At 47.1% G+C, this 13,399-nt stretch overlaps 1 protein-coding gene across 2 annotated transcripts in view; it reads left to right on the forward strand.

Moving 5' to 3' along the window:
• Myrip (myosin VIIA and Rab interacting protein) overlaps positions 1–13,399 on the forward strand; it is a 169,426-nt gene that overhangs the window by 145,760 nt on the left and 10,267 nt on the right. For both annotated transcript variants that reach the window (XM_021172036.2, XM_029482017.1), the window contains 2 exons: positions 2,482–2,676; positions 10,267–10,428. In XM_021172036.2, the coding sequence (XP_021027695.1) occupies positions 2,482–2,676; positions 10,267–10,428 (357 nt within the window). The remainder of the gene's footprint in view (positions 1–2,481; positions 2,677–10,266; positions 10,429–13,399) is intronic.

A 13,399-nucleotide genomic window follows, 5' to 3' on the forward strand; every position in this document is an offset into this window, starting at 1 on the left:
GCACTCCCCAATGGCCATTAACTGGGACTCCAAACAGCAGAAAACTTCTAGGGTTGGTTTTTGGTTGTTTGGTTGTTTGGTTTTGCGTTTAAGAATGTAAAAGTTTTCAGTGAAATTCTACAATTTTTATGTATAAAACAGAAATCAAAACATACATGGTCTATTGAAAGGAAAACGTCCTACAGTGTATAAAAATATCTAATCTCCCAACTCACTGACAGATGTATCAGACTATGAATGACAGCAGGTACTCTGTCAAAATTTACCATTTGCTAGAGACCATCACCTACACATATGGATAACATGTGATTCTATATAAGATTAAAAAACTCTGATCTTATTACTGTTGGTTTGGGTGTGATGTGGGCCATTTTTCTTTGGGTGTGGTCCAGGCCCTTACGCCTTTGACCTGGCAAGTGAAATGTGAGACTTCTCCCTCACACCTCAGAGGAAACCCACCTCAGATTGCGTGACAAGTCCGTCTACCCTCGAGGACTAGGACAGAGTGTGTGTGACAGGCTGTAAGGGTGGGGTCAAGGCAGGCCATGAAGTCAAGTATTGCTCCGTTTCATTCCTAGCCTCAACCCTTCACTCATTTCTGAACCCTGCCATCTTTGTTGAAGGGAGGGTGTTGCCTGAAGCCTCCTCCAATGAGACAGAACCAGAAGTAGAAGCCACTCCCAGGAGCTATAGGGCTGGAGGATTGCTCAGTGGTTAAAACCCTTGCCACAGGATCAGCAAGTGTGAGGCCTGGGGTTTGAGTCCCCAAAGCCCATGTACATGCCCATGGACAGCTCTCAGAAGCTGGAGACGAGGAATCTCCAGAGCAATGGAGGCAGTGAGACTACTACTGTCGGAAAGCTCGGGGTGCGACTGGGAGACCCCGCCTCAGTGCATAAGGTGGAAAGCAAGTGATGAGGAAAGATTCCAGTGTCAACCCTGGGGTTCTGCACACCTGTACACACACGTGCACCCACAGACATGCACACCTTAAACATACACTTGAAAATAAGCAGAAAAGAATGTTTATAGAAAGTAGTTGGCTTCCTCAATGATCTGTCAGTGGACCAGCCCTAGCTGCAAGGGAGGCTAGCATATGTTGCTTCCTGTTTAGAGAGGAAAACAAAGGCTAGCTTGATCCATGTGAGCTAGCACACAGTGCCTGCTCAGAAGAGTCCGTTGCCAGTACCCTCATGTGTGTATGACAGAGTAAGTTCTAGAACCGAGGAGCAGCCTGGCTAAGGTCCCATCATAGACAAAGCTAGAGTCTCAGCAGGTCTCCTAACTCCTCATACAGAAAGCCACCCTCAGGACCACACTGCAGATGTCATTTCACACGTAGATGTGGTGTGAACAAAGTGATACTGAGAAAATAAAATATCATCTAGGAAATAAAGTGATTGATAATAAACACAGAACACAGAGAGCTCATCCTCAGGTTCTGCTTCCTCCATCCACCCCTCTGACCTGGAGTCACTCACTGAGTCACCAGACTGAATCCAAGTCACATCAGCCCTCCTCTGGGTTCCCTGCTACTGTGTGCTAGTATTGTTATTTTTAGATTCATTCTATTTAGTGAGTATGAATGTTTTCAGAAGAGAGCTGAAATTTTGCAGGTGGTTGTGAGCCGTTATATGGTTGCTGGACATTGAACCCGGGTCCTCTGTCAGAGCAGTCAGTGTTCTTAACAACTAAGGTATCTCTTCAGCTCCCTGTGTAGATTTCTTTTATGTCCCACTCTTTCAGCAGATGTGTGTGTGTATGTGTGTGTGAGTATGTATGTGTATGGTGTGCATGTGAGAGTGAGTGCATGATATGTGTGTGAGAGAGTGTGTGAGTATATTGGAATGTGTGGTGTGTTGTGTGTGTGTGTATAATGTGTGTGGTGTGTGAGTGAATTAATGGATGTGAGTGAGTGTGTGTGATGTTTGTGTTTGTAGTGTGTGTGGTGTGTGTTTTGTATGAGTGTGTGTGAATGAGTGTGTGAGTGTATGTGGTATATATTGTATGTGTGTGGTGTGAGTGTATGTAGTATGTATTGTATGTGTGTGATGTAAGTGTGTGTGGTGTGTGTGTTTGTGGTGTGTGAGTGTGTGTGGTGTGTTCAGTGAATGTGTGTGTGGTGTGTGTGTAGTATGAGTATGTGTGAATGAGTGTGTGAGTGTATGTGGAATGTATTGTATGTGTGTGGTGTGTATGTGGGTGTGAGTATGTGTGGTGTGTGTGAATGTGTGTGTGAGTGTGTGTGGTATGTGTGAATGTGTGTGAGTGTGTGTGGTGTGTGTGTGGTATGTGAGTGTGGATGGTGTGTGTGTCTGTGGTGTGCGAGTGTGGGTGGTGTGTGTGAAGATGTGTGTGTGATACATGTGTATGTGATTACAGAGCTGACCTCGTGATGGTGCCAGGACACTGTAGGATTTCCTTGTCCTTGTTAATGTGCTGTTCTTGTCTTCTGTCCCCCTCTGTCATTGGGCCAAACAGAAGTGTTCTGCTGTTTCTCTCTGCAACATCTCCACAGAAGTCCTGAAGGTCATCAATGCTACCGAGGAGTTGATCGCAGAGTCTGCAGGGCCCTGGGAGATCCCCCCAGTCTCCGCTGACAGAGAAAACGGGATGTTTCCTCTTGGGACAGACCAAGTGAGACTGGACAAGCAGCTGACGTCCTTGGAAGAAAACGTAAGAGGGTGTGAATGTGCCCAGTCGAGAGTGAGCGTATGTGAAGGAGAAAGAGAACTGTAGCTGATCCCAAATCATGCAAGGACAGACACCATCACCACCAACGACATGCCTGGTGTATTCTCGGGAAAGGGCTGAGGCAGGGCTGCCCGAAGCAAGGGTCAAATCAGGAGTTGATGGAGTAAGGAGATTGAGAAGGAAATGAGGAAGGGAGCGAAGCCCAGAGGACACCATCTGCTTTTCTGTTATCAATTCCCTAGTCGTGAAACTTCATTTCAGTGTGGCCCCAAGGGTGCCTTTCTATATGAAGAGTTAGGAGACCCACTGAGACTCCAGCTTTGCCTAGTTACAGACAGTGGCCAGGCCACGTCTTCTCTCTCAAGGAAGATGGTACAGGGATGGCGTAGGGAAGGGAAGAAGCCAAGAATGACTTTGATCTCAGAGTAGCTTCATCCTGATGCTGCAGAGACCTCACAGGTGAACATAGCATCTTGGACCTGGACGTCTCTACAGCCAGCAAACACTTCAATCCTACTGTGTGCAAGTTGAATGTCCTGAGATATAGGGAATCAGTGCCTCGTGAGGCTTTGGGGATAGGGAGGGTGTTAAAGAAGAAAAATCAGGGAGTGAGGAGCTGGGTCAGAGGTTGAAGTACACACAAGTGTGAAGATCCCTAGATCCCTAGAAACCCACAATTAATGCCAGGCAGATGCAGAGGTGTGTGCATAATTCCAACCTGTAATTCAGAAGCAGGGGGTGGGGGTCCCCAGAGTGAGCTGCATGGTTAAACTAGCTGCCAAGCTAGCTGCCAAACTAGCTGTCTTGACTAGTTCTGGCTTTGGCTGAGCACTCTGCCTTAGTAAATAAGGTGGGAGAAGAGTCATGGAGAGATGGTTCCTGATACCAACCTTGGGCTTGCACTTACATGAGCATTCACATGCAAAGCACCTGTGCCTGCTCATGCACACAGACAGACAGACAGACAGACAGACAGAGATAAAGTAAAGAATGTTCAGTGGTGTGTGCTACAGAGAGCCAGGCTTTCTTCAGGACTGTTGTGATTGGTAGGCACAGAGTCCTCGGCAGTGGGGTCTTGTACTGGGAAAGAGATTGAGGTTGGCCCCTGGTATGACCCGGGTTGGGGAGTTGATAGCTGAGAAGCAGAGACGGGGTGAAGAGATAGAAGATTGCCCAACTGACCTTAAGGGGTCAGATCAAACAATCCTAACCAGATTCCTGCTGAAGATCGGCCAGGGTGGTGCAGCCATCATTTGCGGACAAGTAGGGACAGAAACATAATAAGCTATGGGTGGTCCTCTATCAGGGATGGGGCTCTGGTCAGGGTGACTGGGCAAGATTGCATTAGATAATTCTTTATCTCAAAGCTTCATGAGATAAAGGAAGCTTCTTTATCTCAAAGCTTCCCAGGAGACGATGGTTTTGCTCGCACTAAAGTTTAGGCAAGCAGGAATCTTTGTTGAGGGGGAGTACGTAGAAAACAAGATTGACCCAGTAGACAGCCATAGAGTCTTTCCACTGCTGGGAAGAGGGTAGCTGATAAAAGGACTCGGTTCCAGGCTGGGGGATAGCTCAGTGGGTAAAGTGTTTGCCTTGCAACCACAAAGGCCTGAGTTCCAGAATTCACGTAGAAAAGCCAGACATGGTGGACTGTGCTTGTCATCCAGGCCGGGGAAGCAGAGACCTGGAGCTTTCTAGTTAGTAAGCCTCACTGGGTAAGTTCCAGGTCAGAGACCCGGTCTCAAAATGCACTGCAGATGGTACCTGAGGAGCAACACCCCTGGGTGCCCTCTTGCATGCAATAACACACACACACACACACACTCACACACGCACACTCACAGACACAATGACAGTGGTCAGTTCTCTCTCCTTGTATTTAGAACATACCTGTCTGCCAAAACCATATTGAAACTGAGGCCTTGTGTGCACTTCCATGCCATAGGATGATTGTGTGGTTATTTTATAAGGGTAGGGGTGGGGTCATTAATATTTTCATTTCAAGACACACCCACTTACCTACTGATGCAGGATATCAGAAACCCCAGTGCAGACATGTGGCTGGGTCTGCAGCCAATTGCTCCCCTCTTCAATGCTGCTCTAGCCCTGTCCCATTCTCCAGAAGAATGCCTGGGAATGCCTGCCTCCCCTCCCCCACCTCAAGCTTTTCACCTCTACCTCAGAAGAGAGGACACCATGCGCCTCTGAATTTGGTAAAGCGTTGAGTAAGAGTGGAAAAGGTTTTTTTTTCACCTCAGCTTTCCAATCCAACAGATCATAGAGCCCTGGGCAGCAGGGCTCCCCCTGATGTGCCCAGGATGGAATGCAGCTGAGCAACAGGAAAAGGCAGGGCTGCCTCTGAGAGCAGCCCTGGCTGCAGCTGGTTTAATTAAATCAAGGCTTTTGTTGGTCTGCAGTGTAAAAAGTGAATTTCACCCTTTATCTCCCCCGCCCCATCCCCCGCTGGCCTTTGTGCTGGGGACCAAACCCTTCCCATCTTCTCTTTCCTTCTCAGTATGGCTGCTGTGAGCCAGGACTCTCAGATAAACGAGAACATTCTATTTTGAATACTCACCCTTGGAAATACTTCTGAGGCTGTGGGGGCTACACCAGACAGAACAAAGAAACCTTTTCATAAATAGCTTGTTAACTTAGTTAGAGGCGAGCCCGGGAAATTGAGAGGCTCACAGTCTCCATTGCGTTAGCTCTGTAAGATCAGCTGTTGTCTCCCCTAAAGTCTAGCTCACTCTGGACTCCTCTCACCCTCCCCAGCTGCACACACTGAAAGTTCAGTTCCTTGGGCAGAAAAAAAACCTGGGTCTCTCAGATTTCAAATTCCTCTGAGAAGAGTCCAGCTATGTCTACTGGGGTCTAGCAGGGAGCGGAGAGATTTGTAAAGAAACTTTTAACTAAGGTATGGGCAAAGTTAAGAATTACCAGAGGGCTGAGAGAGTAGGACGGAGAAGAAGGCTGTACCATCCCTAGGTGGCACAAGCAGAGCTGAGGAGGCTGGAGCCTGGGAGAGTGCCTCACCAGTGGAAGCTCGATGCGGTCATCGGAGAGTGGGCTTCCAGCACAACTCTGATGCTGTCTTGCCTTTAACCTTGTGCTGGTGTGTCCAACTGGCCAAGGAGGCATGGTCATGAAAGTCATAAAGATCAGTGTCTTCATCTCATTTCCTAACTTGAGGGAGAAAGGGCTGACTCTACTCACAGTTCCAGGGAGTGGCTCACCACTGTGGGGAAGTCATGGTGCAGGAATCTGAAGTAGCCTGTCATGTTTTATCCACGGTCAAGAGCAGTGAATAAATGCACCCATGCTGGTGCTCAGCTGTACAGTCTGCCTAGGGAGTGGTGCCACCCATGGTAGGCAGGTCTTCCTACTGATCAAGATAATCCCCACAAACCAACCTGATCTAGACAACCCCTCATGGAGACTCCCTTCCCAAGTCATTCTAGATTGTATCATGTTGACAATTAAAACCAACCACCAGGGCCTGGACAGAGGACTCGGTAATTAAAAGCACTGGCTGTTCTTCCTGAGGACCTGAGTTCTATTCCCAGCAACCATATGACAATTCACTACTTCCTATAAGCTCAGTTTCAAGGAATCTGACTCCCTCTTCTGCCCTCCAAAAGTACTGCATATACATAGTGCACTTACATGTATGCAAGCAAAACATATATATACATAATATAAAAACAAATCTTTTTTAAAAACCCATGAATCATCACATGAAGTCGGGTAAACAGGAGACATCAGGGCAGTGAAGGATGATAGAGACAGACCCAAAAGGATCAGCAGAGAGCAGGAAGCACAGCCGTTCTCACACTATAGTGTGAACAACAGGGTCTCACACTATAGTATGAACAACAAGATGAGCCATCTCAGGATTTACTCAGGGAAGTAAGAGGAAAAGATGACTAAGGGAGGAGTCTGGGCCCTGTCCCCTCCTATGCCCACCTGAGGACCTGTCTCATCTATTTTTGCTCTAAGACAATGTCAACTTGTGCTAACGTATGATTACACACACTCACCCACACCCATTCACACTCATACACACACTCACACACTCGCTCTCATACACATACTCTCACATACCTTTTCTCTCATACACACAATACTCTCTAACACACACTCTCACTCTCCTACACACATACTATCTCTTGCTCTCACACACATACACACACATATACTCTTACACACTCAGACTCTTTCATACACACGCACATACTCTCACACAGACACTCAACATATATTCTCTCATATACACATATACTCTCTCACACACGGTCATACACATATTCTCTCACACCCACACCCACACTCTTTCATGCACACATACTCACACACATACTCTCACACATTCTCCCTCATACACATAATACTCTCTAACACACACTCTCTCATACACACACACATTTTCTCTCATATACACAATATTCTCTCACATACACACACTCATACACACATATACTCTCTCCCTCTCACACACATACACACGTACTCTCACATACATACTCTCACACTCACACACATTCTCTCTCATATACACAATACTCTCACATATACTCACACTCATATACACTCTCTTACACACATACATACATACATACTCTCTCACACACACACACACATTTTCCCTCATATACACAGTACTCTCTAACACATGCTCACACACTCTCACACACACACACTCACACACATTCTCTCTCATACACACAGTACTCTCACACACACACACATATACTCTCACACACACTCACAGACTCACATACACTCTTTCATATATGCACACACACACACACTCACACACACTTTCCAATTTTCTTTTAGCTTCGGTTCTTGTTGCCTGTGTTCTTTACAACCAGTTGCCGGCCGCAGGCACACTGGGGATGCCTGTCCACAGGATGGAGCAGAGGACATCAGTCCTTCCCAAGATTCTCTTGCTGCCCCAAAGCTCCAAAAGGGAGGTGGCCCCAAAACTCATGGCAGTAGCCATGGTCACTTAAGTAGCTATCTGCCCTTTGTGAGCAAGGGAAAAAATACTACCATCGACTGGGCCACAAAGGTATATTTTATGGACGCTGCAATCCAACAAGATGCTAAAGGGTCCACTCTATCCTGAACATTTGTTCTTTTTGTAAAAATTTATATCCATGCCTAAGAGACCCCTAGACATGGGGCTTGTATGGTAGTGGGGCTGGGGTGACAGTGGAGCTAGGGTGGCAATGAGGCTGGGGTAGTGTGGCTGAGGTGACATTGGGATCTGGGGTGGCAGCTCAGTAGGATAAATGTTAATCCCACTGAATTAGAGTAAAGCCCACCACCCAAATTAACCAAATTTATAGAAGGTTTTATTGGATGTGCAAAATGTAGCTGGTCTGGCAGCTACCTGTCCCTAAGCTCAACTTGAGAGGTCAGTCCTGAGCATAGGGGCGGTGAGGTTGAGAGTCCTCAGACTTCAAATCTAGGGACTTTCCAAGGGTTTGGGGATTTGGGGTTATGTGTATGTGGGAAGATTACTGAACATCTCGAATGTACTTGGCAGAACATCTTATCTTGTTGGGGTGGCGGTCAGGATATAGTCAGAGTAGTGGGTGTGGAACATGTCAAACTCCAGAAAATGGGTCAAGACATGGCCAGCCAAGTTTTACAGAAAATAGGAATGAACTTATTTTGACCTTATAACAAGATGCCTCTAGTCTTAAAATGGAGTCCAGCTGGTCCATTCTAAGTGCATGCATGGGAACCCGAGGACCTGAATTCCATCTCCAGTACTGTGAGGCAGAGACAGGCATGCCTGGAGTCCACTGGCCAGCTGTTCTACCCAATGAGAGTCACTGTCTCAACAATCAAGATGAGCAGAGACTGGGAAATCGTAGCAAGATTATTCTCTTACCTACTCATATAAACAGACATGTAGACATGTGCTCTCTCTCTCTCTCTCTCTCTCTCTCTCTCACACACACACACACACACACACACACACACACATACACACACACATCCTAGAATCTTGCAGTAAAAAGATCTAGGCAGTGCTCTTTGTCCCGGGACTTCAACTACAGAGTCCTTCCTTAATTAACACCTGTCCCCATCTCTCAGCCCCTCTGAGGGACTCGCTGAACTGGCAGGCAGTTGGGGGAGGGAGGTCACAGGCAGCAGTGGCCAGTTTGAACTGGACACAGATAATGCAAAGTAACCATTGTTTTTACACAATGCTGGCCTTTGCTAAACAAGCAATCCCAGGCAGCTTTGGAGCAGGCTGCTTTTTAGCAGGTTGGAAAAACATTTTATGGAGTGGCATGCTGACTTCCGTTACATCAAGCCTGGACTAAAACACCATCCACCAGTGTATCACAGTATGTATCTGGTCCGAGTGCTGAATTGTGAAACTTGATAATATTCCAACGGAGACTAAGGCTCACAGCACCTCAGGGTAGGGACTTAGAAGTGTAGGACCTACACCGGCTCTCCTCCGCTCTCCACTGCTCATGTCGAGGCTCTGCCTCATCCCAGCTGTGAGACTAGGGAATGACAATGGGTTTTCCCGGGATATAAAATATTCTCATTGTTAGCACAGTGGTTTTGACAGTATCTATCTTTAGAGTCGCCTGAACATTCAAAGAGTTAAGTCATGGGCCAGCAAGAGGGTGGAGTCATGACTCAGTGGGTGAAAAAACTTGCCACCAAGTCTAACAATATGAGTTCAATCCCCTTGGACCCACACGGTGGAAGGAGAAAACTGACTCCTGTAAGCCATCCCCTGACCTACACACACGTCCACGTGCACACACACACACATCCACATGCACACACACATCCACATGCACACACACTCGTGCACACACACTGTGGTGCACACATGTGCACACACCTACCCCACACACAGAAATGAGATTTTAAATGATAAGTCATATGACTTTCCTGCCTTGGTTCTTGGGTCAATAACACATGTCACCACTGCTCCCTCCTCCTGCCCTTCAAGCCCCATCACTTTGGTTGTAGGTTCTTACTTAGCTGCGCTCAGTGACAAACCCCTGTGTCCCCTCCCCACAGAGACAGGAAAACGGAGTTTCAGAAAACACAAAGTAAAACCATGAGCGTCTGACTACTCAGGGCTCTGATCTGTTTCCTATTGCTTTGTCTTGGCTGTGATAAAAACAAATACTTCTTTAAAAAAAAAAAAAAAAAGAAGGAGCATTAACAGATAACAGGGTCTGAAGTATGAGTAATAGTTTGGGGTAGATACAGCCCTGGTAAAAATGAGTGATGGCAGGGACATCGCTGTCACCACCACTTCCAATTTACCCAGTGATGTTTGTCTGTTACTATGCTTAAACAGGCACATTTCATGTAAACGATTCCAAAACTACCCCACCGTGAATATCTCAGTGCTTGGAGGAGAGGAGAGATGTCAGAGGCTGCCTGCCCCCATCCAAGTGTGAAGAGTGGTGATAAGTAGGGGCTCTCAATTCTCCCCTCGTATTGAGTCCAGCTTTCTGGTGTCCCTTCAAAGAACCTGGTCAGTTCCAGTCCACTGGGCTCAGAGCTGTGCTGTCTCTGCAGGTGTACCTGGCAGCGGGCACTGTGTATGGGCTGGAGGGCCAGCTGAGTGAGCTGGAAGACGCTGCCCGCTGCATCCACAGCAGCACAGGCGAGACGGAGCTGGCAGAGCTGGAGGACCAGGTGGCTGCAGCTGCAGCCCAGGTGCACCACGCCGAACTCCAGGTGAGCCCCCTCCTCTCTGTCCAGGTTACAATAGTAGCTCCCACTTCATAGATCCATTTCAAAGTCACTGATGCCTACCAAGGACGGTCATCTCCAGTGCAGTTGCATAGAGATGGCCTTCTATTGCAAAGGACTGGATAAGACCTTTTCTTTATTTAATTAAAAAAAAATATGTGTGTTTTTTCCTGCATGTATGTATGTATATGCACCATATGCATACTTGGTCAGGCAAAATCATTGGATCCCTTAGAAATGAAATTCTGGGTGTCTATGAAGAACTGTGTGGGTACAGGAGTCAAAACTATGGAGAGCAACAAGTGCCCTTAGCCAGCAATCCATCTCTCCAGCCTGCAAACCTCTTCTAAAATAGACAGCTTCCTCCTGTACCAGATCTTAGGTCTATGTCATCAGTCTTGGGCTTACTTTAAGACCTGAGGGCTGAAGAGATGGTTCAACCAGTAAAGTGCTTGCCTCAAACCTGAGGGCCCAAGATTCCAACATCCAGGTAGAAAGCTGGCCACGGTGACAGATACCTGTAATCCTGGTGCTGGAGGGGCGGAAGTTCAGGTATCCCTGGGGTTCACAGGCCAGCGAGTTGACTCAGATCCATGAGCTCTAGGTTCACAGGCCAGCCAGTCGACTCAGCTCCATGAGCTCTAGGTTCAATGAGAGATACTCTCTGAAAACACACAGTGGAGAACAATTGCAATGTCAGCCCCTGGCACCTACAGTACATGTACATACATGTATGTGCATCCTAACGTGTGTGTGTGTGTGTGTGTGTGTGTGTGTGTATACAAACTGTACACATGCACACACATTCATGCTTTATGCTGGTCTCCTTCCATCCATCCCAAGGCCACCTCTTTCATTCTGTGGGTTGCTCCCTGCTATGTCCTTACCAGAGACTCAAAGCTACATGCTGGTCAGGCCACAGCTGTCATAGCCTGAAGGAACAACTCCTGATACTTAACAAAAATGGAGTCAGAGCTGAAGCAAAGGGAGAGCACATCCCACCCTTGCAGAGGGCCTGGGTTGTGAGTCTGGCACCTCAGATTCAGTGCCCTCTTCTGACCTCCATGGGCACTTGCAGACCTGTGCACAAATCTACACAAAGTACACACATTTGTAAACATGAGCAAAAAATCTTTTTAAGGGGGGTAAGGAAAGGAATGAATGGATGGCACACAGTTCTCAAGCCATGCATGAGCAGCAGGACGTAGCTATGACTGTTTCCACTGTATGTTCTCATCTGCCACTTTCTACAGCCGCTTCTTTGTGGCCTTTGTGAAGGTACCCTTGTCTCCTGTGGATTGGAGCTGGCCATAGTGTAAACCATTGACTAACTGGGATCTGTGAGCAGTCTCTCAGGAACCCATGTTGTCTTATTTCCTTTATAAAGCACCCACCAGAGCTAGGCATGGTGGCCCTTGTCTCTAATGTGAGTGTTAAGGATGATTGAGATTGGGAGTTTAAGATCATTGTTGGCTACAGGGCAATTTTAGGGCTAGCTTTGGCTACATGAGATGCTGCTGTCTTAAGATTCATGAATTAATTTGTAAAAAGTGTGAGGTCCTTACATTTCTCTGGATTAAGAAGCAGCAGGAACCCCAGCAATATGGTTCAGCAGATAAAGGCAGGATGCACTTACATGTATGCACACGCCTGGTGTCTCCCCCCAGGAACCCCCTCGTGAAGACAGAAGGAAAGAACCAGAGAAACAATTCCACAAAGTTGTTCTGTGACTTACATGCGTGTGCCATGGTGTGTGCACCACCCCAACGCACACTTTATAAATACATAAATATTAACGAAATAAGTGGCAGGAGTTCAATGCAAATCCCCGATATTGCTACTGTCCTTAACACCTTAAAACTGCATCCTGGCCAGGTCTGAGGAGAGGGTACCATTGGCAAACTACTTGCCTTGCAAACGTGAGGGCCTGATTTCCATCCCCTGATTCCACATTTTAAAAACAGTGGAAAAAAAATAAGCTTGTAATCCCGCTACTACGGAGATAGAGACAGGCTGATCACTGGGGCTTGCCAACCAGCCAATCTAACTAAACTCTCTAGTTCCAAGCCAGTGAGAGAGGCTGTCTCATAGAACAAGCAAGCCAGAGATTGCTCTTAAACTCTTCCCACCCCTGCTTCTGCACCTTGACCAGTTGTGAGTCTCGTATTAACCACTGACCACTACCGACAGGAGCTTCTTTGATGGCAAATGGAAGCTGCATTAAGCTACAAATATAAAAAGATCAGTATTTAGAAGACCATTTGAAGCTGTGTCTATTTAGCAAAATAATGACAGGTCCTTTCCTGGGGCCTGGGGCCTGGGACCTCTGCAACCACGGGTGTTTGGCCAGGTTTACAAAACAGGGCATTATTTCCCTCCCGTGGAGCAGGCCTTAAATCCACTCAGGAAGTAGTTGGTTACACCTGTACCAACCATGCCACTATAACACCAATGTGGGTCTCGCTTTTTGACATTTTTAGTACCCCAGCAGCATTTCCCTAAGGCTCCAGTTCCTTTTCAGAACAAACTAAAACCTTACTCTAGCTCTAATAGAAGACTTCATTAGGACCTAGGTGGCTCTGGACTACCTTCCTTGAAGTGTTCCAGGGCTTTGATTTGTCCCTGTGCGTACACTAATAGGTCTGTTGACATACTCTAGAACTGTAAAACTAGAAATTTAAATGCATGCATTTCCTATGCTTTGCCTCTTCCTTGTAGCGGTGGATAGACCAGTCACTGGTAGGATTTTATGTGAATGAAAGAGCCAGGTGTTGAAGTGCACACCTGTAATCCCAGCACTTAAGAGGTGGAGGCAGGAGAGTCAGGAGTTCAAGGTCCTCCTCAGCTACATAAAAAGTTTCAGGCCGGGCCAGGCGTGGTGGCGCACGCCTTTAATTCCAGCACTTGGGAGGCAGAGGCAGGCGGATTTCTGAGTTCGAGGCCAGCCTGGTCTACA

This window comes from Mus caroli, chromosome 9 (genome assembly GCF_900094665.2).
Source record: "Mus caroli chromosome 9, CAROLI_EIJ_v1.1, whole genome shotgun sequence".
NCBI lineage: Eukaryota > Metazoa > Chordata > Mammalia > Rodentia > Muridae > Mus > Mus caroli.